At 43.9% G+C, this 23,963-nt stretch overlaps 2 protein-coding genes and 1 non-coding gene across 3 annotated transcripts in view; 2 read left to right on the top strand and 1 right to left on the bottom strand.

Annotated features, from left to right (window-relative positions):
- Positions 1 to 116: 116 nt before the first annotated feature.
- Positions 117 to 5,227, top strand: LOC108414487 (nucleoside diphosphate kinase B). The gene is made up of 5 exons (XM_017687352.2): positions 117 to 226; positions 1,984 to 2,116; positions 3,763 to 3,864; positions 4,460 to 4,572; positions 4,957 to 5,227. Exons 2-5 carry the CDS (start codon positions 1,988 to 1,990, stop codon positions 5,072 to 5,074), a joined length of 462 nt encoding a protein of 153 aa, XP_017542841.1. The 5' UTR covers positions 117 to 226; positions 1,984 to 1,987; the 3' UTR covers positions 5,075 to 5,227.
- LOC119262622 lies at positions 2,151 to 2,277 on the top strand. The gene has a single exon (XR_005129778.1). It is a non-coding gene; the product is annotated as a small nucleolar RNA SNORA49 (small nucleolar RNA).
- Positions 5,228 to 12,569: 7,342 nt separating the features above from the next.
- Positions 12,570 to 23,963, bottom strand: part of LOC108414483 (MBT domain-containing protein 1) — a 30,391-nt gene continuing 18,997 nt past the window's right edge. The window contains exons 11-17 of the mRNA XM_037535368.1: positions 23,844 to 23,948; positions 23,511 to 23,658; positions 22,856 to 22,938; positions 21,834 to 22,068; positions 16,954 to 17,025; positions 14,365 to 14,547; positions 12,570 to 13,350 (exon numbers count right to left, since the gene is read on the bottom strand). Coding sequence (XP_037391265.1) covers positions 13,244 to 13,350; positions 14,365 to 14,547; positions 16,954 to 17,025; positions 21,834 to 22,068; positions 22,856 to 22,938; positions 23,511 to 23,658; positions 23,844 to 23,948 — 933 coding nt within the window. The 3' untranslated portion in view covers positions 12,570 to 13,243. The remainder of the gene's footprint in view (positions 13,351 to 14,364; positions 14,548 to 16,953; positions 17,026 to 21,833; positions 22,069 to 22,855; positions 22,939 to 23,510; positions 23,659 to 23,843; positions 23,949 to 23,963) is intronic.

Genomic DNA, 23,963 nt, shown 5'->3' with positions numbered 1-23,963 from the left:
CTAATGACAGTGAAATATGTATCACGATATTACTTTCAAAAATCGGACAGTTTTGAAGTCTGTAATAATTCACTGTTAGCCAGTTTTCAAAATACGCCGTATGAACACACCCCGCGCTGTGTGAACGCGCGTGAACACTCCCGGCCTTTATAAGCGCGCTCCCGCGGCGCTTTTTCTCCTCTTCGTTCGTACAGCTCGGACTCTCTGCTCCAACACCGGGATAAAGGTGGGGCGAAAAGGGCGGTTATACCACTTTTCTTGCTTTAACTCGTGTTATTTACATTTTTGTTACATATTTTGTTGAGACTTTAATTGCAGCACTGATTACATTCCGTTGCATATCATTCCTGCACTTTACTGCGAGTCCGGCCCACCTTAAATGGCACAAAGTAAATGGTAACGGCTACACCATTTAAGGTGGAACGGAAAACTGGAAATCCAGCCTCATGAGCACTAGCAGTGGGAAGGTAACCTGGGTCATGTAGAGGCGCCGAAGCCTTAAATGGTTTGCAGAGACGTTCATTCACAGCAGCCGTTCGCTTCCTATTTATGTAGCCTAACGTAATTTACGTGAAATGTGCAGAATTATCGTTGGAACATGCGGAAGTGCGCCGTGCAGGTGGAGCCAGCTGTTGTATGGTTTTAAAATATTTTTAAAGTGTTAAATTATCTTCAAAAGATTAAACGAGGGGTTTGGAGTATTTTATTTCGCTTTAAAGGCTCATTTTTACTGGCGCCTTTCGGTTGGAGAAGCGCAGCAGGACTTTTGTCCCCGATCGCCGATCTACACATGTCCGCGCAGCGCCTCTGTGGAGGCGATGGTTTGTAGATCGGCGGATTTCGCCTTTGCTCGCCGTTCCAGTCCCTAATCCCCCTCTCGCTGCAGCTAAGTGTACCGGGGACAGATTAAACCCATCAATCGTGTCGGGTTTATGACTCCTGCGGTGGCTTTGGTCGTTTAATTCGGGATTTTTGTCTCTGCTAATCCTCTTGGCCTTTAAAAGCTGATGGAGCCCGGAGAGCATGTGGCACTAACATGGCGGAGTCGGTGCTGCTTTAACCTCCTGAAGCGCTGTTCACTTTACAGCTCGGACAGAAATAGATCTGCTTAGTATAGTGATCATGTATGGGCTACATAGGAGCTATATATACACCCTCTCTTAACATATGGCTGCTTTATTTATTTTTTTAGTGACCTATTATTTCAGTCTGAGGACTTTTAATTTGTAATTTGGCAGCAGTTTGACACTGACGTTCTGAACCTGTTGGAAGTCTTTGTCATCAAATCGTCTTTTTCAGAGACGAAAGTATGTGAAAATAACAAACAAAACGAAGCAAATTACCCATTAAAGTGCGTATTTACGTTGGAAGCACCAAGTTCTAGATAGAAGTCACCAGCCTTTATGAATGACCCCATTTACGCCTTTTAATTGAAGTTAAACTCTGTACAATTTTATTTTAAGGTCCAAAATCTGCCTTTTTTTAGTTGACATATTAAAGGGCCCATATAATGGAAAACCAAATGCCTCTTATCCTCTTTTAAACGATAAGTAACTGTAGACGAAGTTTTAAACTAACACTCCAGTCCGTATGTAGAAACCGAGCTGCCAGAACAGCCTGTTTTGAATCCATTGTTTTTGTGATGTCACAGAAGTCAGCGGGTTCAGAAAGCTGCAGTTTGGCACCTCCTATTTACACCAAGGTGTCTCAGCCTGGAGTGCCTTTGAATGCAGTGCCATACAGGGCAGCCAGTCAGAACAGGGCTCATTTACATATGAGTCTTAAAGGCACAGTAACAGGCAGGCTGTTTTCTTCTGGGGGATGGAGAAGGTGAAATTGTGAGGGAGTTATGACCACTTCTGTTATGTAGCACCACACTGGTGTTTGAAGTGGACCTCAATGCGGAGGGGAAAATGCAGAGAAGGTTGAACGGGCTCTTTAATTTTGGAGGTTCTTCTTCTGCTAAAACGCCTCGTTTTTCAGGACCATGGCTGCCAAAACTGAACGCACCTTCATCGCCATCAAGCCTGATGGAGTCCAGAGGGGCCTCGTCGGAGAGATCATCAAGCGCTTTGAGCAGAAGGGCTTCAGGCTGGTGGCCCTCAAGTTCCTCCAGGTTTGTAGACGCATGGCTCTTTCTATTCTCCAGGGTCCCCCTCCCTTACTCCAGCCGCTCCTCTGTGGAGTGGTCTGGCATTGACGGGGGAAACAGCACACACGCTGCCACACACGCTTACTGCTGTCTCTCAGTAGGGGTCAGGTGGTGGAGTGGACACTTCACCAGCTCGCTAAGGCTGAGTGCTTTAATGAGGAATCTTAATGTACACCTGTGGATCCTTTACTTGCAGAATCGGCATTGGAACACAGTTTGCTTGCCAGCTGCCTGTTGCATCATCTAGATCATGATGAATGGGCTAATGGAAACTATTAAGCCATTTGACTGTCTTACAGCTTTGTTTTCCCTGGGGCTGGAGGTTAGGGAACCAGCCTTGTGACCGGAAGGTCACCGGTTCGATCCCTAGACAGCACATAACTGAGGTGTCCTTGAGCAAGACGCCTAACCCCCAACTGCGGATTGGCCTGCACTTAAACTTTGAGTTCAGCTGTCCGTTTTAGGCCGTTTGGACACCCAGTAGTCCACACCAGAGTGTGGGGTTTGATATTTGCTATAAAATCTAATTCCACTGGCCTGTCCTTGCATACAATCCTAAGGAAGCCCAGAGAAATTGCTCCCCTTGATCTATCAGGTTTGACTTGGTATCTTACAAGAACTTGGTCTTCAAGGGGTCTATACAGAACCGTGAATGCTCAAAGAACCCTTTGCATGCCTAAATGTTTCTCTGCCTGGTGAAGGCGTTCATCAGATTGACGGAGAACAAACTGTAGATGGTTCTACATGGCATCAAAAAGGGTTAGGAGGTCAACATCGTCACAGTAGAATGTTGGATGTCCTATAGTGCCATCCATCCACAGAACGCCTTCACCATGCAGAGAAGCGTTTAAGCACGCAAAGGGTTCTGTGTTCACGGTTCTGCTTGGAGCTTGGAGAGCCGTCTTGATGTACTATGCTAAAATCATGGCTTACTAAATCAAGAGTTTGAGATTAGGTAAGTGTTTAGAGATGCTGTCGGTTTACTCTGCCCTCTTAATGACTCGGTCTGTTAAATTACAGTAGGTAATTTGTCAGTCATTGATTTACTAGGTGTAAATTAACATGTCTGAGAATAAATGTACATTGTTTAATGTAAATACAAGTATCAAGTAGATTTGATATTCTTTCCCATGATTGGTCTCGACTTCTGTAGCATCCATCTATCCTTACTAAATCCATGATTTGATTGGCTTGTTTGTGCTTTAATCTGGCCAGTCATGTTGCAGATGCCAGGCACCACCTTTAAAAGCATTTGCACTCTAGCAGACTGAACCAGGCCTTGCTTGGAAGCAAACAGACATGTTCAGGTGTGGGTGGAATGTTGACACCTGCCAACCAGCTGAGCTGAATGGTGCGATTGGTCTACACGAAACCAGGCAGGCGTGAAGACCCCCGTAGAGCCGAACATGCAGAACTATATTTGAAACCGTGCTGTGGAGCGAAGAGTACAGATCCTTCCTCTGATATTAGTGTGATGGAGTAAAGTACCGTGTGATTCTGTGATCTGAGGATTAATGGAGATGCATTAATGCTGATCTGAACCTGCTGTTGCTGCACTTCAGCTCGTTCCAGCTGGACTGACATTCTCCTGCCTCCTTTTCTCCAAACAGGCGTCCGAGGAGCTGCTGAAGCAGCACTACATTGACCTGAAGGACAGGCCGTTCTACCCTGGGCTTGTCAAGTACATGGGCTCTGGACCTGTGGTCGCCATGGTAACTGCTTCAAATTCACCTCCTTGATTCCACACAGCAGACAAGTGAAGTCCAGAGAAGCTGGTCCTCTTTCTGCCTGTGCTGAAAATTACTTTCTTGAAATGTCATGATTTTTGGATTAAGTTGGTGTTTTTGAAAACCCTTTTTGTCAAATTATCCCTGAAATCTTAGACATTTATTATAGCTTATTAAATTTCAAGAAGGGAGTTATTTTGGCCTTGTGTTCTAATGACTTTAGACTTACTAACTTGCTGCTTTGAGAAACAGATGTTTTTGTTGCAGGCAATCTTGAATCTAGCTTATAATACACTTCTCAGAATGAGTTAGATGTGTAGAAATGGACACTTACTAGTTGTAGCTGGTGAAATCCTCTTGCCATTGGCAGACAACTGCTCATCAGTCTACTGGAATAAGACCTCTTTACCAGAGAGAATTGCTTAAAGCAAGTAAATGTGGGGAGAAGTTCAGGCTCATTAGTCTCGTAATGATGTTGGATATTGATGCTTCAGATTTCACATTCCTGGACTTCATAATGCAAGTCCTGCAAAAATAGTGTCCAGAATTACTGAAGTGTTTGACCCCTCTGTGGGTGCAGGTATGGGAGGGGCTGAACGCAGTGAAGACGGGCAGAGTGATGCTGGGTGAGACCAACCCTGCAGACTCCAAACCCGGCACCATCAGAGGAGATCTCTGCATCGAAGTTGGCAGGTGAGCTTCCACGTTCTCCAATCCTGACCCTGGAGACCCCCATCCTGCACTTTTTACACACCTGACAGCATTTGTTTTACCCTTTATATTGGGTGTAAACTTAATGAATGGACCAAAAGACAACTGTAAAGTTACCATTTTGGAGATGTTTTCTTCTAACAACCTTTAAGGGAAATTGCTTCAGATTGCAATTGGCACCATGCTAACTGGTCGATCTTTTACTTGTTAGCCATGTTGGCTTCGTCACTCCAATGCTAAAACTACAGAAGCAAACTTGACACCAAATGTGTCTTGGTTAATGGACTACATTTGGATTATGGTAGGGAGGCTGGGAACTGTGCATGATCCTATGATGCTAACCCTGTTGAATGTGGGTTTTTATAGGAACATCATCCACGGCAGTGACTCTGTGGACAGCGCTAACAAAGAGATCAACCTGTGGTTCAAGGCGGAGGAGCTGGTGTCCTTCAAGAGCTGTGCCTACGACTGGATCTACGAGTAAATCCATCCTCCTCAAACTGTAGCTCTGCCCCAACTTGATCTTCATTTCTGGACCATTCATCATCACAATGCTGTACTCCTGACATTTGTAACATGACCTGTCTGTTTTCTGACTGGAGCACTTACTGAATAAAGCCCTTGAGGAAAATGTTCAGTTTTGGTTGTGTGCCTTCCACTATGGTTACTTGCCCTGGTCCCCCTCAAATAAATTAAAATGAACAATAATTTTCATATAATACTTAAACTGTTTAGTTAGGCCTCCAGCCAAGGCTAACTTGAGACCCTGGACTGTGGTTGGGCCTGTTTGGTAGCTCTTTATTTAAAGCAACCTGGAGGTGACTCTTCTAGTGGAGGAAGAGCTACAGGCTTCAGAAGCTGCTGGTTAAATGAGGTTTAATAGAATGAAGTGTTTACACTGCAAAAACATCTCTGCATGTAAAAGTATCTTATCTGTTGAGATTGCAAGTGCATCAAGATGAACTTGGTTCTAGACTTCACTTATTTGAAGTTCTCCCAGTATTGGCGGATTATCTTGCTTGTTTGAAGATCTACACTTGAAACAGTTTTCAGTGTTTCACTTGCTGAGATCTGTTTTCATGTATGGAGTAAAAACTGATGCAGCTATAATCTGGCCATTAAGGCACTGTGCAGTAGGTATTTAGCACCCATTGGTCATGTTTTGTGTTGTTCAGCTGTTGCCAAGTTTCAAGAACACGGAGGTCAAGAGTCTGGTCAGCTGTGCAGTGGCTGTTTGAATGCAGCTGAGATAGGAATACAATGCAAATATGGCAACCAACCTTTCTTTACTGATTATACTCTGAGCCTCATAGAGCAACAATTAAATGGGAACTACAAAGATTTTAAAGAATTTCTGCATAACTCTAAGATAAACAGAACCAGAGAGATTTGGTGTAGAATGGGTACCATTTGGACCCAGATGGGGACCAGGGGTCACCATGACTACAACAGATATAGACATTTTATTTACTACCCAGAACCACCAGAGAATCTACACAAGTCTTCTGAGTTCATATGGAATGTTTATGATGGAAAATCTGGAGTAATCAGTTTTCTCTGGGGACTATTTTGCCGCACAGCACCCTGCATGTCTTCCTCCACCATGAATGGAGTTGAAGTTCTCTAAACTATCATATAACAGTGTCTCAGTCATCAGGCAGTGAATTCAGAACCAGCTCCTGTAGGAACTTTCTGTGAGGAGCTTTTAGAGGGGGACGTCTGGTTCCTATCACCACCAATGTGGACAGCTCTGACTCGGTAAGTTTATCTAGAACCAAGCGTTTCACACCAAACCGCTCTGTTTACAGCTCAACTGTTAAATTGTTTTGAGTATTTTGTAGAATATTCCAAGGAATTCCCCTTTAAGCTTTTGAGCTTTACCCCATTATCTGATTACTGTCTGACTCCTGTAGACCTGGAGGTTCCCCATTATCTGATTACTGTCTGACTCATTTAGACCTGGAGTTTCCCCATTATCTGATTACTGTCTGACTCCTGTAGACCTGGAGTTTCCCCATTATCTGATTACTGTCTGACTCATTTAGACCTGGAGTTTCCCCGTTATCTGATTACTGCCTGACTCATGTAGACCTGGAGTTTCCCCATTATCTGATTACTCAAGAGCATGTAAATGTGTTGATCAGATTACTGCTGCGTCTCACGATATTCACCGTCTGATCTCACACAGACTGAGAAATCCGACAGAAATCAGAAGCGGAGTTTACAGCACTGAGAAATCTGATCACTGAGGTAAAACCCAGCCTCTTTATTGGATTTCTTAATCAGATTTCTAGATCAGAGCCTGGTGTTTACATGACCATTTGAATAATAAGAAAACTGCAGAAATCAGATTATGATTGGATTATTGAGTGCATGTAAACACTCAGTGATACAATTTCCAATTAAGGCTAATTTAGCCCTTTTTCACAAAAATAACTTTTGTTTATTTGTAAACTTTGTCTACTAGACAGATGTAGTTAATACCAGAATCTCTCAGTGTCTACTGGGCCGTGTGTGTCATACATAACGGCAAGAAAAAGAAGGAAACCAGTAAACGGGGTACAAGGAAGGTGTTTCTAATAAAGTGGCCGGTCAGGATGAATAGCTCAGATGGTGTTTCCGTTATTCTGTCCCCACCTGTATGAATATCAACGAGGGCAAAGACCGATCAGTTAGGCAAAGAATCGACTGACAGTAATAAAACTTCCATACGCAGGAAAAAAAGTAAGATTTATTGTTAAAAAATGAAATTTGACATTCATAGTTCTCTTTCCAAATACATACATATATATATAGTTTTATACATATGTCATATAGCTTAGTAAACCTCATGTCAACAGCACGTTAATCATGTAAAGGCAAGAAAATAAAAATATTTCGACCACTAAAAATGTAAAAACTCTGAATTCCTGTTAAGTGCCATGCAGAGAAAATGACAGCGTGTTTTAAATTAGTCGTACAAATCACTCCATATCGTATCGCAAATACGAGAATACAAAGAAGAGAAATGGTTTTCTCCACCATGATCACAGCATTTTTTTTTTTTTTTTTTTTGCTTTTTTGTTTAGTTTTTTATTTATTTATTTATTTAATTTTCTTTACAAGATCATCACTTCAAATATATTTAGCACCAGAATACAGTGTGATGGGCTTTTCACATTAACGACTAAAACCACGCACAGCTGCCCGTCTCTTTGGGCCGTTTGAATAAGAAAACAGTAATAAAGTGGACGGTTTAGCTTCGAAACACACCGTCTGGCTCGAAACCAGCGTGTGTTCCTGTTCTTCTCTTCCAATTAAACCAAAGTTCAGCCAAAAAGCCACGAATCTGCCACAAATGTAGGAGATTAGCCAGGACATGTTCCTGAGGGCTGCTCCTTTAGCATTAGCACTGGGGCCACGTGGTTAATGTAGCCAATACACGGCGTTATAAACAGTTATAAGCACATTAATGACCTTATCTCGGCTCGAACGCTTCTGCTCTGTGTCTGGAAGCCTGTGGAGGTGTTCGGTGTCTCTAATAGTCTGGATTACCTGGTTTCCGACACCGAATACTGACTCACTTCTCTGTGAACATGGCCTAAAGTGCGTTAGCATAGCTAAACACAGTAGGTAGCCACAAAATGGATGTTTATAGATTCTCAGTGAGTCAGAAACCACATAAACACGACTATTAGAGACACCGAGCGCCTCCACAGGCTTTCAGGAGAGTCTGTGATAATCTGATAACATATCACACACAGCAAGCAGTTAGCAACACGCTAATCTGAGGGCTATAATCTCCCACTGTGTGTTGGCTAGCCGCATTAGCCTCGTAGCTCCAGGGCTTAAACTCGAGAAGCAAGAACACGCCTTGGTTGAGTGGCTGCGTTCAGGATGAGACGGGAATAAAGGAGGGAAAATGAGTGGAGTGAGAAGGAGAAACGAGGGGACGTGATCTTGTGCTGAACTTTGGCTTTTTTTTTTTTTAGATATGTATTTGAAACAGGAGTACAATTCGAGATCGCAGGCGTCTGCCTGAAAACAGTCGAGCCATGACTACGTTTTACAGAATTCCTCCTTCTTCTGGTCTCTGGAGCACAGACACAAACAGAAACGGGGTGAAGAATTTGCCAACAGATTATTATTATTTTTTTTTTTTGGATTAGAAACAATAAAGACGATTCACATTCAGAGCAAAAAACAACCAGTTCACAAAAACAAACACAGGAATTATTACACTGGCCAAAACCACTGCTGGGTAAACCTTAATGCTTTGAGGTCTTATTGCTAAATGGGATGTGTAATGATAATAATAATAATAATAATAATAATAATAGTAATAATAGTGGAAATCTATTATTATTATTATTAGGGATGCGCTGATATAGGATATATCTACTGACACGTTTACACAGACTATGCTTTCCTAAACATTCTGTTTACTAAATACATCACATCTGTCTGAAACATCAGACACCAACATCTGCCAAACAGCACATTTATTTCCTAAGCAAATACACGCGAATACCGATAGGATTCCAATATCACTGTGCATCTCTGATTATTATTATTATTATTATTACTATTATTATTAATATTGTAACAGAGCATGGAGTCTATGGTAGGCTAATAACTGGAGCACGTTAAGGGCCAAACGGTTAACCAACGTTCAGGACAGTACAGAAAGAAACGGTTAAACCTGTAAATATACACATACTGTAAACGACAAAACAGGTCATCTATTAACTTTTACATCTGACGCCGTTACAGATTCAGTCTGGACACCGAACACGGATTCACACCTAACTCACTTTCTTTATCCAACGACAACTAGCAAGCCAGCCACGGGCACAGATCTTCCTGAGCGTTCATGCAGAAGGGTGAGCGTTCATTGCTGTGCAAAAGTCAGAGATTTTCTGGACTGCTGAGATGTCTGGCAGTAACAGACGGCAGTAACAGACTCTGAACCGCTACTGGAGCGAGACGGAGGATCAGAGTAGATTTGGAGATGCATTACAACATCTGGAGCTGGTGGTGAGTTTCTGACAGAAGGCGTTGTGAACGCTGATGAGCACAAACTCATATTAATACATCATGCAGCTCCTGAAAACCTCCCAGTCTGACTGGGAAGAACTTCATTCTGCAGAGAGATGAAGACCCCGAGCTCACTGCTGAGATCAGGACAAAGAAGCTGGACAATGGACTGACCACCCTGGAGCCCAGACCTCCACACCACTGAATAGGTTTGAATACTCCAGAATATGATCCACCAGGTTCTCAGACTGAGCTTTGGAGGCGTGTCTGCAGATTCTCTGAGGAGCTGAAAGCAAGGCTCCTGGAAAGACTGGGACTGGAATAAAGGGGAGGAGTCACGCACTGAATATTTTAAAATAATTTCCTGCTAAATATGTTTTATTCTTTTGATCTTGATGCACTCAATGTCTGTTTTCACTGGAAATGAAAGGTCTCTGAGCTTCGCACAGCACGGTAACGTTTCATGTAGTATAAATATGATTTCAGCTCTGAAATAAAACTATGTTTATGTAAATCTGTTATACAGCTGCAGACGGCTATTTGAATATGCTAATGTTCATAGACGATCTTCCAAGAGAAAAAGGTTTAATGGCAGCACCTGCATTTGAATAATATCTTCTCTGATATAAAGAGTTTTGCAGCCAAATGCAGTTTGAATAATATTCTGAATGGCACATAATTCATCTCTGAAATATAAAACTATAAAACAATAAACATTAGACTGGCTTTCACTCTTAACTCAGCTTTAACATTCAGTTTAGCTACAGATTTGACTGTAATCTGGGGGATTATGTGCCCGATGCTGCACACATAGACTTTTACATACAATCCCATGCTAAAGTTTGTGCACCCCTGCTCACATTCCATGCTGTTGATATTCTGAGTGTGAATAAGTTACAGCTCCTCTACAGAGACACATGACATGGCCTGTGCAAAAGTTGTGGCACATTTTATATCCCCCCCCCCAAAATACTAAACAGAGCAAATAAATAGAAACTGTACACTAAAAATAACAGAAACATCATATTTAAGTGTGTTCTCTGTAGACGACGTGCTATTTCCACTTAGAAAACCAAAAGCAACGTTAATTTGACCAGAAATGCCCAAACTTTCACTAATATTTAAGTTATTCATATTTTATTTATTATTGTATTTATATTTACTCAAATGAAAATGCAACACTGGAAAAAGACAACCTTAGCGGGTGAAATCATATTAAATATAGTCGACATATCTAATATTTCACATTGAGACATTATAAGGATAAGATTATTCAGATTATTTCAAGACATTTTTACTTGTTTTTTATTGCTGTTTAGTGATGTTCACTGCTGTAGGCTAAAAGGGCGGGGCCAGACTGCTGTAGGCTAAAAGGGTGGAGCTAAACTGCTGTAGTCTGAAAGGACGGGGCTATACTGCTTTAGTCTGAAAGGGTGGGGCTAGACTGCTGTAGGCTGAAAGGGCGGGTGTAGACTGCTGTAGGCTGAATGGGTGGGGCCAGACTGCTGTAGGCTGAATGGGCAGGGCCAAACAACTGTAGGCTGAATGGGCAGGGCCAAACAACTGTAGGTTGAAAGGTCGGGGCCAAACAACTGTAGGCTGAAAGGGCGGGGCCAAACAACTGTAGGCTGAAAGGGCGGGGCCAAACAACTGTAGGCTGAATGGGCAGGGCTAAACTGACGTAGGCTGAATAGGCGTGGCTAAACTGCTGTAGGCTGAATGGGCGGGGCTAAACTGCTGTAGACTGAATGGGCGTGGCTAAACTGCTGTGGGCTGAATGGGCATGGCTAAACTGCTGTAGGCTAAACGGGCAGGGCTAAACTGGTGTAGGCTGAATGGGCGGGGCTAAACTGCTGCTAACTTTGCTTGTTTTAAGTATTATTTCTTCAAACAAGTAACAGTATACGCCAGTGGAGTAAGAGTCCAGTGACAGTGTCGTTTTCCGTTACAAGATAACTTTGAAGATAATTGTGTTTTTCCCGAGGAATAGAGTTTAAAACAAGCACAACCAAACCAACACAGAAGAAATAAAAATGACTAGAAATAAGATGAATAACCTCATAATATTCTTACAGCAATCTCATAAAGAGCAATGTTAGATATGTTCAGTAAATCTGAGATCATATCACTCTACAAGATGCCGTTTTTAGCAGTGAATAATGACGGATTCTGATGTTTTCTTTCTGCTCCTCCAGAAGAAACATCTGACGCCAAACCCGAACTTTGTCTCTGAAGCTATGGAGAAGATCTTTGACAGATAAAATCTCTCAATCATTTTGTGGAACAAAAATCTAAATTCTTGATTGTTGCTCTTTACCCGTAAATAATAAGTCAGCTCGTCTTATGACGGTCTGCTCCACTGCAGGTTTTCTCCAGCTGTTAACAGATGTTGTTACTGACTGAAAGATTATGACGGAGGGGTAAACACACCTGGCTCAGCACTGACGGAGTTACCTGCTTCACACCTGCATACAAACAACTAATACTGTCAGAATGAATCAGTAGATACATCACAGTGTCCAGTTCGGTGTACGTGCCTGTAACATCAACTAAGCCTCTCTTCTTCAAAAGGAAACCCCACCCACTTTTTAGATTTCTGCATAATTAAGGGTTCAGATGTAATCAGAGCGGTTCAGAGTGGTTTGGTGTGAAACGCTCTGTTCTAGATAAACTTACCGAGTCAGAACTGTTCACAGTGGTGGTGATAGGAACCAGACGTCCCCCTCTAAAAGCTCCTCACAGAAAGTTCCTACATGAACTGGTTCTGAATTCACTGCCTGATGACTGAGACGCTGTTTTATGAGAGTTTAGAGAACTTCAACTCCATTCATGGTGGAGGGAGACATGCAGGGGGCTGTGCGGCAAAATAGTCCCCAAAGAAAACTCATTATTCCAGATTTTCCACTGTTTTCCATCATTAACATTCCATATAAACTCAGAAGACTTGTGTAGGTTCTCTGGAGGTTCTGGATGGTAAATAAAACGTCTATGTCTGTGTTGTAGTCATGGCGACGCCTGGTTCCCATCACCACCACTGTAAAGACGTCTGAACCAGTTCATACCAAACCCTCTGAATCCCAGTGTTTACTTAAACACTGGATTATGCTCTACCAAACACTGTGATGCACTAAAAGAGAGTTTAAAACAAACATCTGCATTTACAGTGAATGTATAAACCTCAGTGAAAACTGACAACAAATACTTATGGTTTTAAATCAGAAGCCTTTATGTCCAACAGCTTGTATGAAGAGGGAAAATGCCCCAGGACGTGTTCTGGTTGGTCTGTTGTGATGAAATTTTGTGTAGTTTTTATCTTAGTTGAACATCTAACACAATGCACTGAATTATCTTTCATTCAGATCTGGATTTATTATCATAGTCCTGTGACCCGATGCTGAATTGAATGATTTATTAAGTGATAAAAACTCACTGTTTAGCTGCTTGGTTTGACGGATTTGAGTCATCTCTTCAGATTTGTGCTCAGAGCTCCAGATTCAGGCCTTCATGGTTTAACCAAAATAAATCATGATTAAACGGACCACCGGGGGTGAAGCAGGTCAGCAGCCACCGAGCCGATGCGAGACACTGATGTGTGGCTTGTTTTTCTGCTGATGAGCTGTGTGAAGTTTATTCAGGCTCACGGTTCCTGTTTGACGAAGAATCCGTCCGTGCTGTTTGAAGAGCTCTGCCGGAAGCTGAAATCGTCTGCTTTAGCGGCTTCATCCTTCAGCTGAAGAGCAGCGACTGCAGGATGGAGCGCAGGTCATGACTGATACACATATTACATTCATTTATGCTACAGCTCAGAAAGCATAAAATCTTTATTTTATTAAATATAAAACTGAACATAACCCTATGTAAGCTGGATACTTCTTATTGCGCTTATTAGGTATGTAACAATCCTTATAAAAGCCTTTCGGAGGTGCTGGATCTCAGAAACGTTCCAAATGGAATTATTATCTAATGCTTTAATTTTTCTGTCTGTGTAAGGCTCTTTGAATTGCCACTGCACAGGAAAGGTGGTGTACAAATAAACGTGCCTTACTGTTAGAAAGACTACCCTCGTACTTGGAAGATTTATTGTGTTCATGCTTCAATAAATGGACAGCCAGCTTGCTAACCCTGGCCCATGGTGGTTTAGCTGTCGCTTGGTGGTTAGCTTTCTCTCTGTAACTCGAACACAGAGAGACCCAAGGAGGAACTTGGTTAAATTAAAGCTGTGAGGGTGGGGCAAACCACACCAACCTTGTGATTGGTGAGGGAACTGCTCATGTAAGCGCCACTCAAGACTAGGACCAATCAGCTTACATCAAAAGTGGACAATTAGAAGGAATACAACGGCCATTTATTAGACAATGGAACATCATTCATAGTGCGTATTTATTATATACGTACCGTTATTACATTATTATTGTTATTATACTATTATATACAGACTGCTGAAGAGCAAGACTGACCTACTTATACTGAAAATACACATTTAGGTTGGCTAAGGCTTTTAACTCTTCAAACTGCAGATCACTGTCTGGTCATCCCTGGTCCTGAAGATCTACCTTCCTGCAGAGTTTAGCTCCAACCTGTATCCAATAAGATGCTCCGCCCCCTCACTGAGCTCTAATACATCTGATCCAGCCAATCAGAGGCTGACTAGCTGAAGCAGGTGAGGCAGATTGTGGTTTGAGCTGGACTCTGCAGGAAGGTAGATCCCCTGGTCCAGGGTAGGCAGACCACCGCTGTAGGCCGTAAGCCGAGGGTCACCTGGCGTGTGGTTTGTCGAATCTCTGTCGGCCGAGTCGAGAGGAGCGTTGGCGGGAGCAGATGACGGCGAGGGGGCTGATGGGTAATGGGGCGGAGTCATGTTCTCATCTCCACACTGGTTCCTCCGAGGAAGCCCCGCCCCACACAGGTTCACCGGCCGTTTCCCAATCGCGATCTTCCTTTCTGAAATTTCACAGCAGCTCCCGGTTAATATATGCATTCGTTATTACATGGAGGGGGAAGTGTGTAAAAAATGTGGTATTTTTAAGGTAAAATATATAAAAGTTCAAAGTTTTTATGTGTTTAAAGTTGCTTAATGTGTGCGGTGCTAAACTGGGAGAATTACAGAAATGCACATTATCCCTGTCAATCTAAACCAGATAAACTAAACTAATGACTAATAAAACCATAAACCATACTGTACCATGTAAACACAAGGTATTCATTATTAATTATTACTGTTTTTAACTACTGCTATTTACTATAACTGTTATTTAGATGATTTATTATCTCATCCCACAATATTGTGGTGTTTATATTCACTGAAATGTTCCCTCGTTAACACCACGCATGCATTATGCAAATACAGCAGGCAACCACTGGGAATCCCTGCGGTGTCACCCAATCCAGACTGCTAGTGACTGAGCTACAGGCTAATAAACACAACCACACCAGCATTAGTGTAACTCCCCTCGCACAAAACCATCAAAAAAGCAGTGACTTTATCTCAAATCAGCATAAAATGAACAGCAGAGAGGAATTTTTACCCTTTCAGTCAGAGAAAAGGAGCCAGACTGATCTAGATAGCCAGGCAAGCTTCAGCCTCTAGCTTGGTCATCACGAAACGTATTTTCGGCCAAGCTTCAGCGACATTATTGGTAAACCACACACAAAGAATTGTGGATTTTCTGGAACTGAACAGCCCTACACGCTTAAAAAGATGGTTCTTTAGGGGTTCTTTAGTAAGGAAAAGGGTTCTATATAGACTTATGAACACTCAACGAAACATTTGCATGCTTAAATCGTTCTCTGCACGGTGAAAAGGCTCTACACAGAACTTTTTCTTGGAAAACGGTTCTAGACATGGTTAGACGTTTGACAAAACAACAGAAGAGCCTTTTTTGGTGCTAAATAGAACCACACAACACATTCTCCATCAATCTGAAGAACCATTTCACCATTAAAAAAAAAAACATTCAAGCAGTTCTTTGAGGGTTTATAATTATATAGAACCACTGTCTTTACTAAAGATCCACGTTTTTAAACAGTGTAGTTCTCCGCATGGTAAAACGGTTCTGCAGATTGATGGAGGACATGTTGTATGTCTTTCTATCTAGCACCAAAAAGTATATAAGTTCTACTATAAGTTTAACATCATAACAATAGCAGAACCCTTTTTGGCACTGTATAGAACCACTTTCCAAAAGAAAGTTCCATGTAGAACCACACACAACACGTTCTCCATCAATCTGAAGGACCATTTCACCATGCAGAGAACCATTTAAGCATGCAAGTGGCTCTATGTAGAGCTCATGGCTGAAAAGTACATGAAGTACATTTGTAAAAATATGGTTCCTCAAGAGTTCTTTGGTAAAGGAAATGGTTCTATTCAGAACCATGAGTTCTTTATTAACCCACTGAATGCTTAAATGGTTCTCTGCATGGTGAAAAGGTTCTTCAGATTGATGGAGAATATGTTGTGTGTGGTTCTACATGGAGCTTGTTTTAGAAAATGGTTATAGTGCCTAAAAGGGTCCTGCTATTGTTTTGACATCATAACAACAGAAGAACCTTTTTTGGTGCCATATAGAACCACATACAACACATTCACCATCAATTTGAAGAACCATTTCACCAAGTAGAGAACCCTTTAAGCATTCTTTGAGTGTTCATGGTTCTATGCAGAACCGTTTTCTTTATTAAACAACACTGGAAAAGCCATTAATCAGGGATTCCCAGTGTACACGCTTACAAAGAAGGTTCTTCAAGGGTTCTTTAGTCCAGAAAATGATCATGTAGAAACTTGAACACTAAAGAACCCTCTGCATGATTTAATGGTTCTCTGCATGGTGAAATGGTTCTTCAGATCGAGGGAGAAGGTGCTGTAGATGTTTGTAGATAGAACCTTTTTAAAAAAAAGGGTCATCTATATAGCACCACAAGGGGTTCCACGATCGTCACAAGCCAAAGAACCCTTATTTTGGTAGTATGTAGAGCCCTTTCTGCTAAGAGTGTATGAATAAAAGGATTTGGAGAAAAATAAATGCCTGTCGTTGTAATTATTAATTATTAATGATTAAGAATTAAGAATTTTAATTGAACTATATGAATGAAGTCACATCCAGCTGCCACGGCGATTATGCACTTCACTGATTCTTCGTTAAACATTCGTCTTTAAAGTTTTACCAATCAAACCGTGAGAGATGAAATACGCAGTTAATCAACCGACGAAAGCAGCTTTGCTGTCACTCTGGATGGTAGTAAACTCTGAGGTCTGTGTGACGATCGACGCTCCCGTTAGACTCCGAGAGGTAGCGAGCGTGATGAGGTGACGGAGCCGGTGCTGACAGAGTGGGAAGTGTGACCTACTTTTCTTTTGCCCTTTGTACTGCTGGGACTTCTTCCTCTGCTTCGGGACGCCTGCAGTAAGATCCCGCGATGCTGAAAAACCAAACAGAGTGATAATCAGAGCACTAAACCTGCGGCACGCACTTCAAACAGCCTCTTAACGAGGAGGCTACACCTAATTAACCAGCATTATTCCATTATTTCTTTGACTCGGCCCTTCGCTCTCTGTCTCGGCCCTTCGCTCTCTGACTCGGCCCTTCGCTCTCTGTCTCGGTCCTTCGCTCTCTGACTCGGTCGTTCGCTCTCTGACTCGGCCCTTCGCTCTGACTCGGTCCTTCGCTCTCTGTCTCGGCCCTTCGCTCTCTGTCTCGGTCCTTCGCTCTCTGACTCGGTCCTTCGCTCTCTGACTCGGTCCTTCGCTCTCTGTCTCGGTCCTTCGCTCTCTGTCTCGGCCCTTCGCTCTCTGACTCGGCCCTTCGCTCTCTGTCTCGGTCCTTCGCTCTCTGTCTCGGTCCTTCGCTCTCTGTCTCGGCCCTTCGCTCTCTGACTCGGCCCTTCGCTCTCTGTCTCGGCCCTTCGCTCTCTGTCTCGGCCCTTCGCTCTCTGACTCGGTCCTTCGCTCTCTGACTCGGTCCTTCGCTCTCAGTCTCGGTCCTTCGCTCTCTGTCTCGGCCCTTCGCTCTCTGACTCGGCCCTTCGCTCTCTGTCTCGGCCCTTCGCTCTCTGACTCGGCCCTTCGCTCTCTGTCTCGGCCCTTCGCTCTCTGACTCGGTCCTTCGCTCTCTGACTCGGTCCTTCGCTCTCTGACTCGGTCCTTCGCTCTCTGACTCGGTTCTTCGCTCTCTGACTTGGTCCTTCGCTCTCTGTCTCGGCCCTTCGCTCTCTGACTCTCTGTTTTTGCCTTTTTCCCCAGTGCCGTGTGTTTTTGGCCCTGCCCCCTGTCATCTGCTCCAACTGCATGTAGTGTCTAGCGCCGCCCTCTTATTAGTCTGAGGTGTTTCTTGTGTCCCCTCAGTGTATTTATACCCCGGTGTCTGCTCAGTCCCTTTCTCTTGCACTATCTATATACCCTGTAGCTTGTTGGTCTTGGGTTTTGTTTCTGGGTTACTTCCTTTGTTTCGTGTCATTATGGATTTGGGTCATTCTACAGAAACGTCTGTAGGTGTCCCCAGTGGTGGACAGTAACTAAGTAAATGTAATTAGTTACTGTACTTAAGTAGTTTTTTCGTGTATCTGTACTTTAATTAAGTTTTTTTCCATTTTGGGCGACTTTACTTTCACGCCACTACATTTCAAAGTCTAATATCTGACTTTTTACTCCGCTACATTTTGAGAAATCTGTCATTCCTTTTGGTTTATGTGTGACCTGTTGGTCATACCGACCCAGTGCAGCACACGGTTCAACGTCAGCGCAGCAGCGTAAAACTTTGGGAGAGTCTGTTCAACATAAATGATGAACTAACCTAACTTTGTGTAAATAGAGCTCAATATAGAAATATGTCCACATATGCAGTCGAGACTGACGCGGCTTTTTTCTGAATTTCTACAAACACCATTTCATTTTATAGTAAATGAGTTTGGGCTGGTTTATGTTTATGAACAGACGCCTACAGATCAACATAGTAAAGGAGCTCATCTGTGATCCTGAGTTTAAAGCCAGTTTTTATTCAACTTAAACTTGGAACTAAGTTGTAAATAAATCTGAAACTGAAACTTTGCTTGTGTGTAAAAAGTGATTTCAGAGCCACTCGGTTCTCCCTGATGGAAACTGTTTACCTTCAGTGTTTTGTGCTTCTGATCATTTTAATAGACGTCAGTGTCACTAATTAATGACGTTCTATTAAAAGACTGGTTTACCAAGAGAGACGCTGGAGGACTTTCAGCTGAAATGAGTTCATGAAGCCAGTCTGGTTATAAAAATGATAACAGGACATCAGAGCCAGAATTACTCTTTTAGTACTTTTACTTTGTACTTAAGTACATTTGAAGGTAAATACTTTAGTACTTTTACTCAACCTCTCCATGGATCACCACCTTATCGTGGTCGAGGGGTTTACGTGCTTGAATGATCCTAGGAGCTATGTTGTCTGGAGCAAAGCTCCTGGTAGGGTCTCCCATGGCAAACTGGTCCTAGGTGACAGGTCAGACAAAGAGTGATCCAAAATTCCACCTATGAAAATAATGAAAGAACAAGACTTGTGTAACCTGCCCGGATCAGGGTTACCGGGGCCCCACCCTGGAGCCAGGCCTGGGGGAGGGGCTCGCCAGCGAGTGTCTGGTGGCCGGGCATTAACTCATGGTGCCCGGCCATCGACCCACCACCAATGGGAGGGGCAGTAGTAGGGGTTCGGTGCTTTGTGGATCGGGCAGTGTCCGAAGGCGTGGGCCTTAGCGTTCTGATCCTTGGTTGCTGAAACTGGCTTTCGCATGGCCGGCAGTAAGTCAGACTCGTTCCCAGTGAGAGTTGGACTCCATCAGGGCTGCCCTTCATCACCGATTCTATTCATAATTTTTATGGATAGAATTTCTAGGTGCAGTCAGGGGACGGAGGGTGTCCGGTTTGGTGACCTCAAGGTCACATCGCTGCTGTTTGCAGATGATGTGGTCCTATTGGGGACATCAGACTGTGAACTTCAGCTTTCACTGGATCGGTTTGCAGCCGAGTGTGAAGCGGCCGGGATGAGAATCAGTATCTCTAAATCCGAGACCATGGTTCTCAGGCGGAAAAGGGTGGAGAGCCCTCTCTGTGTCTGGGATAAGCTCTAGCCTCAAGTGGAGGAGTTTAAGTATCTCGGGGTCTTGTTCACGAGTGATGGTACAAGGGAGCGGGAGATTGACAGGCGGATTGGTGCTGGGTCAGCAGTGATGCGGGCTCTTTACCGGTCTGCTGTGGTAAAGAAAGAGCTGGGCCATAAGGCAAGGCTCTCGATTTACCGGTCGATCTACGTTCCCACCCTCACCTATGGTTATGAGCTTTGGGTAATGACTGAAAGAATAAGATCGCGAATACAAGCGGCCGAAATGAGCTTCCTCCGCAGGGTGTCTGGACTCTCCCTTAGAGATAGGGTGAGAAGTTCGGTCACCCGGGAGGGACTCGGAGTAGAGCCGCTGCTTCTTCACGTCGAGAGGAGCCAGGAAGACCCAGGACACGCTGGCGTGACTATATTGCCCAGCTGGCCTGGGAGCGCCTCGGAATCCCCCCTGGAGAGCTAGTGGAAGTGGCTGGGGAAAGGGATGTCTGGGCCTCATTGCTTAAGTTGCTGCCCCTGCGACCCGAACACCAGAGAAGTGGAAGATGATGGATGGATGGATGGATGGATGGACTTTTACTCAAATGGAGGTCTAAAGGGAGGAACTTCTACTTTTACTGGAGTAATATTTTACCTTGGGTATCTCTAGTTTAACTAAAGTACATGATTTGCGTCCTTTGTCCACCACTGCGTGTCCCTAGCATTTACAGATATTTTACACCTCTAAAACACGTTTGGGTTACAATTTAACCTTCTTTTTTTCGGCCCAGTTTAGTCGTTTCCAATTCCACGCGCTACTTAGGACTCCCCCAAACACACAGTACTACCAATGCTAGGAAGGTGAAGGCAGCACAGGCTTCCTCCAAAATCTGTGAAACCAGCCACTGCTTCTTTATGAACTGCCGCTCACGCAACTTCACGGGACAGCCGAACGCGCTTGGAGGAAAACACCAACCACCAGATCTGTTACATCAGCTATGGCCTCAGCCTTCACACATGACTGTGAGGATGCGCTCTTCTGTGGTGCTTTGAGTTCTAGATAATTGATTCAAAACCAATATCGTTAAATTGAGGCTCAAGAAGGTGGAACTGGAGGGCTCCCGAGTGGCTCAACTGTCGTTGGCCGTATCATCAGGACGGAACATGATGACATGGTGATGCCACAGCCGTCCGGAGCCGGGAGTCCTTCAATTCCACCTTCTTGAGCCTCAATTTATTAATATTGGTTAACTCCAAGCACCACAGAAGAGCTCATCCTCACAGTGATGTGTGAAGGCTGAGGCCGTCTTCTGAAGAAGAGCTCCATTTATTTCTACTGTAAAACGCGGCTTTCACTGGGAGACGTTTTTCTTTTCTAACTCTGCATTTTAAAAATCTCAGACGCTGCTGACTTGAACTCCACCGCCCCCCTGATCACCTTCCTGTTTTAATGTTGATGAAATATTACAGTGATGGTGGTGAACAATGAGGAGGTGGAGCTGAACGTGTGTCTGTTTATGAGGAGGAGGAACATCAGCGCGCTTGGCTAAAGTGTTTGGGAAATGGAGACTGAAACTGGGGAGCGGAGGCGCTCAGATAAACAACGGGGGGCGCTCTGATAAACAGCAGGGGGCGACACTGATAAACAGCAGGGGGCGACACTCTGATAAACAGCAGGGGGCGCCTTTTTTACATCAGTAACAGCAGCTTAACTCACGTTTTAACACTATTCTGATTACATGTTTACGTTTTAGCTGTATGTATTTATGATTGGTTGCTAGGAAACAGACGTGACACCTGACTGTGGACTTCGAGTAGGTTACGATTTCCTAACTGGAGATAAGAGGCTGTAAGATAAGATTCCTACATTAAGATCAGATTTGCTTCCGTAATACGAATTAGTGAAAAATCTTATCTTGACCGATCAGATCTTAAGACTAAAGAGCTGACGCATCTGTAATACGACCCCCGCAGTAGTCTTTCTGTTTCCTTCACTAGACTAAACAGATTACAGCCTGTGGCCAAGATGCAGCTCTGAGCACAGAGTTCAGACAACTCACAGTTGTTCAATTTGAGAACATTTTTCGATTCTTTCATGACTATTTGAATGTTCAAACATTCTGACCCATCCTTACCGTCCATAGTGCTGGGTTTAAAGATTCTCCTACTCACCCTGCATTGCGGGGGGCTGTAACTGGTACCCGGTCAGTTGGCACCAGCCTACAGGGTAAAGGTCAGGCGACTCACAGTCCACCCACTGATCATATTCATCCTCCCAGCCGTCAAAGTGGATCCGCAGTAACCTGTGCACAATCCGCGTCACCGTGGCAACACACACCAGCCGTGGCTCCATGAGGTCCACGGCCTCCAGCTTCATGCCGGGAACGAAGCCGTGGTTGGGGACGTCCTGATGTACATGAGGAAACAGAGTCAGCACAGCAATGAAACCGGACACCTACATAGTATTATCATAAGAATACTATTAATATTGTCCTTTAACAGTATGTTATACAGTTATTAGTAACATTAGCCTCGTCAGGCATATTATTCTGACCACCTCCTTTTGTCTGCGCTCACTGTCCACTTTATCAGCTCCACTTACTGTATAGCTGCACTCTGTAGTTCTACAGTTACAGACTGTAGTCCATCTGTTTCTCTGATACTCTGTTACCCTGTTCTTCAGTGGTCAGTACCCCACGGACCTTCACAGAGCAGGTACTATTTGGGTGGTGGGTCATTCTCAGCACTGCTGTGACTGTGCTGGTCTGACTGACTCACTCACTGTCCACTCTATTAGACACTCCTACCTTGTGGGTCCACCTTGTAGGTGTAAAGTCAGAGACGACAGCTCATCTGCTGCTGCACAGTTTGTGTTGGTTTGTGCTTCATCAGTGGTCACGGGACGCTGCCCACAGGACGCTGTTGGCTGGAGGACTATTTTCAGTCCAGCAGCGACACTGAGGTTTTTAAAAACTTCAGCCGCACTGCTGTGTCTGATCCACTCAGACCAGCACAACACACCACAATGTTACTGCGGCACTGAGAATGATCCACCACCACCGTCATGTTATTCCTGATCGGTGTATAATAATCCACAGTGTAAAGTAGATCAAGGTGTCTTACTGACCAGGCTTTTCAGCCTAAAATCACTCCTCTACCTCTCAGTCACTGAAGAATATAGAGTCCAGTCTCACCTTGTTGAACAGCTTTACTGGAGCTGCCACTGAACTGGTTTCCCTGAGGTAGTCGAACCATCGGAATGGGAGTTTTGTGTAGCCTGGGTAAGAAAACAGACTTTACTTCAGCTGGACAAATGCTTACAACTAGACACAGCGATCTGATAGACTAGGCCGAGACTTGAGACTCAGGTATGAGCGCATGTTGAGTCTTGAGTCTCTGAGGTGCAGGTCAGTGTTGAGTTTTGAGTATTCCCAGATGCAGGTCAGAGTCGAGTCAGAAGATGCGGGTCTCTAAGGTACAAGCATGGGTCAAGTCTGAGGTGTGAGTCTGAGTCAAGACTCAACTCTCTGAGGCGTGAGTTTGAGTCTAGACAAAAGTCTCTAAGGTGTAAGTCTTAGTTGAGTCTCCGAGGTGTGAGCCTTAGCGGAGTCTCAGAGGTGTGAGTCTGAGTCGACACGAGAATCAGACAATATGCGACTTGAGTCCTTGAGTCACTTACTGAAGTCTCCATCTCTCCCTTCTACTGTATATAAGCCTGTGCTATATATTTATGTCTGTGTTCTTTACTAATATGAATGCCAACAGGTCTCACATCAGATCAGTACTTGGTATTGGCCAGTACTCTCAGTACTGATGATATGAGATGTGTGGGGCTGAAGTGATCTGTACCGCGAGGTGGAGTGAGCTCAATGCTGTTGATTTCACAGAAACCAGCAGGGAAGATCGAGGGAGAGGTGCCATGGTAACAGAACCAGTCTGAACCATCCGCTGCCTCCGAGCCGTCAATTCCGATCATGAGGTATCCGTCCGCCAAAACCTGAGAGAGAACCAACAGTGGTCAGTGGACGACAGGAGACGTAGAGGCTGGAGGATGAATAAGTATAACATATGATTTAGAGGATGAAAGCATATAACTGATAGGTAGGTGGTTACAAAGCGCTTCACACTGACATTAAAATAAAACAAGGGGAAAAACACCAACGGGCCGGACCGACTCCTTACCTTCCTGACCGTTGCGACACAAATGGCAGACAGATTGAGTGGGTCGATGGCCTCAAGCTTCATCCCATCCTTAAACCACTCACCGCTCTGATCTACATCCTTCACCTACAAACAGTTCAC

The sequence above is a fragment of the Pygocentrus nattereri genome, chromosome 27 (assembly GCF_015220715.1).
Source record: "Pygocentrus nattereri isolate fPygNat1 chromosome 27, fPygNat1.pri, whole genome shotgun sequence".
Lineage (NCBI taxonomy): Eukaryota > Metazoa > Chordata > Actinopteri > Characiformes > Serrasalmidae > Pygocentrus > Pygocentrus nattereri.
Note: the sequence above shows the minus strand (reverse complement) of the source record. Positions and strands in the feature narration are given on the sequence as shown.

Bases quoted from the DNA above. Each gene is read 5' to 3' on its own strand.
- LOC108414487 (XM_017687352.2), top strand. From the start codon at position 1,988: ATGGCTGCCAAAACTGAACGCACCTTCATCGCCATCAAGCCTGATGGA. The intron at 3,865-4,459 runs GTAACTGCTTCA...CTGTGGGTGCAG, and splicing joins CTGGACCTGTGGTCGCCATG to GTATGGGAGGGGCTGAACGC. The intron at 4,573-4,956 runs GTGAGCTTCCAC...GGGTTTTTATAG, and splicing joins CTCTGCATCGAAGTTGGCAG to GAACATCATCCACGGCAGTG.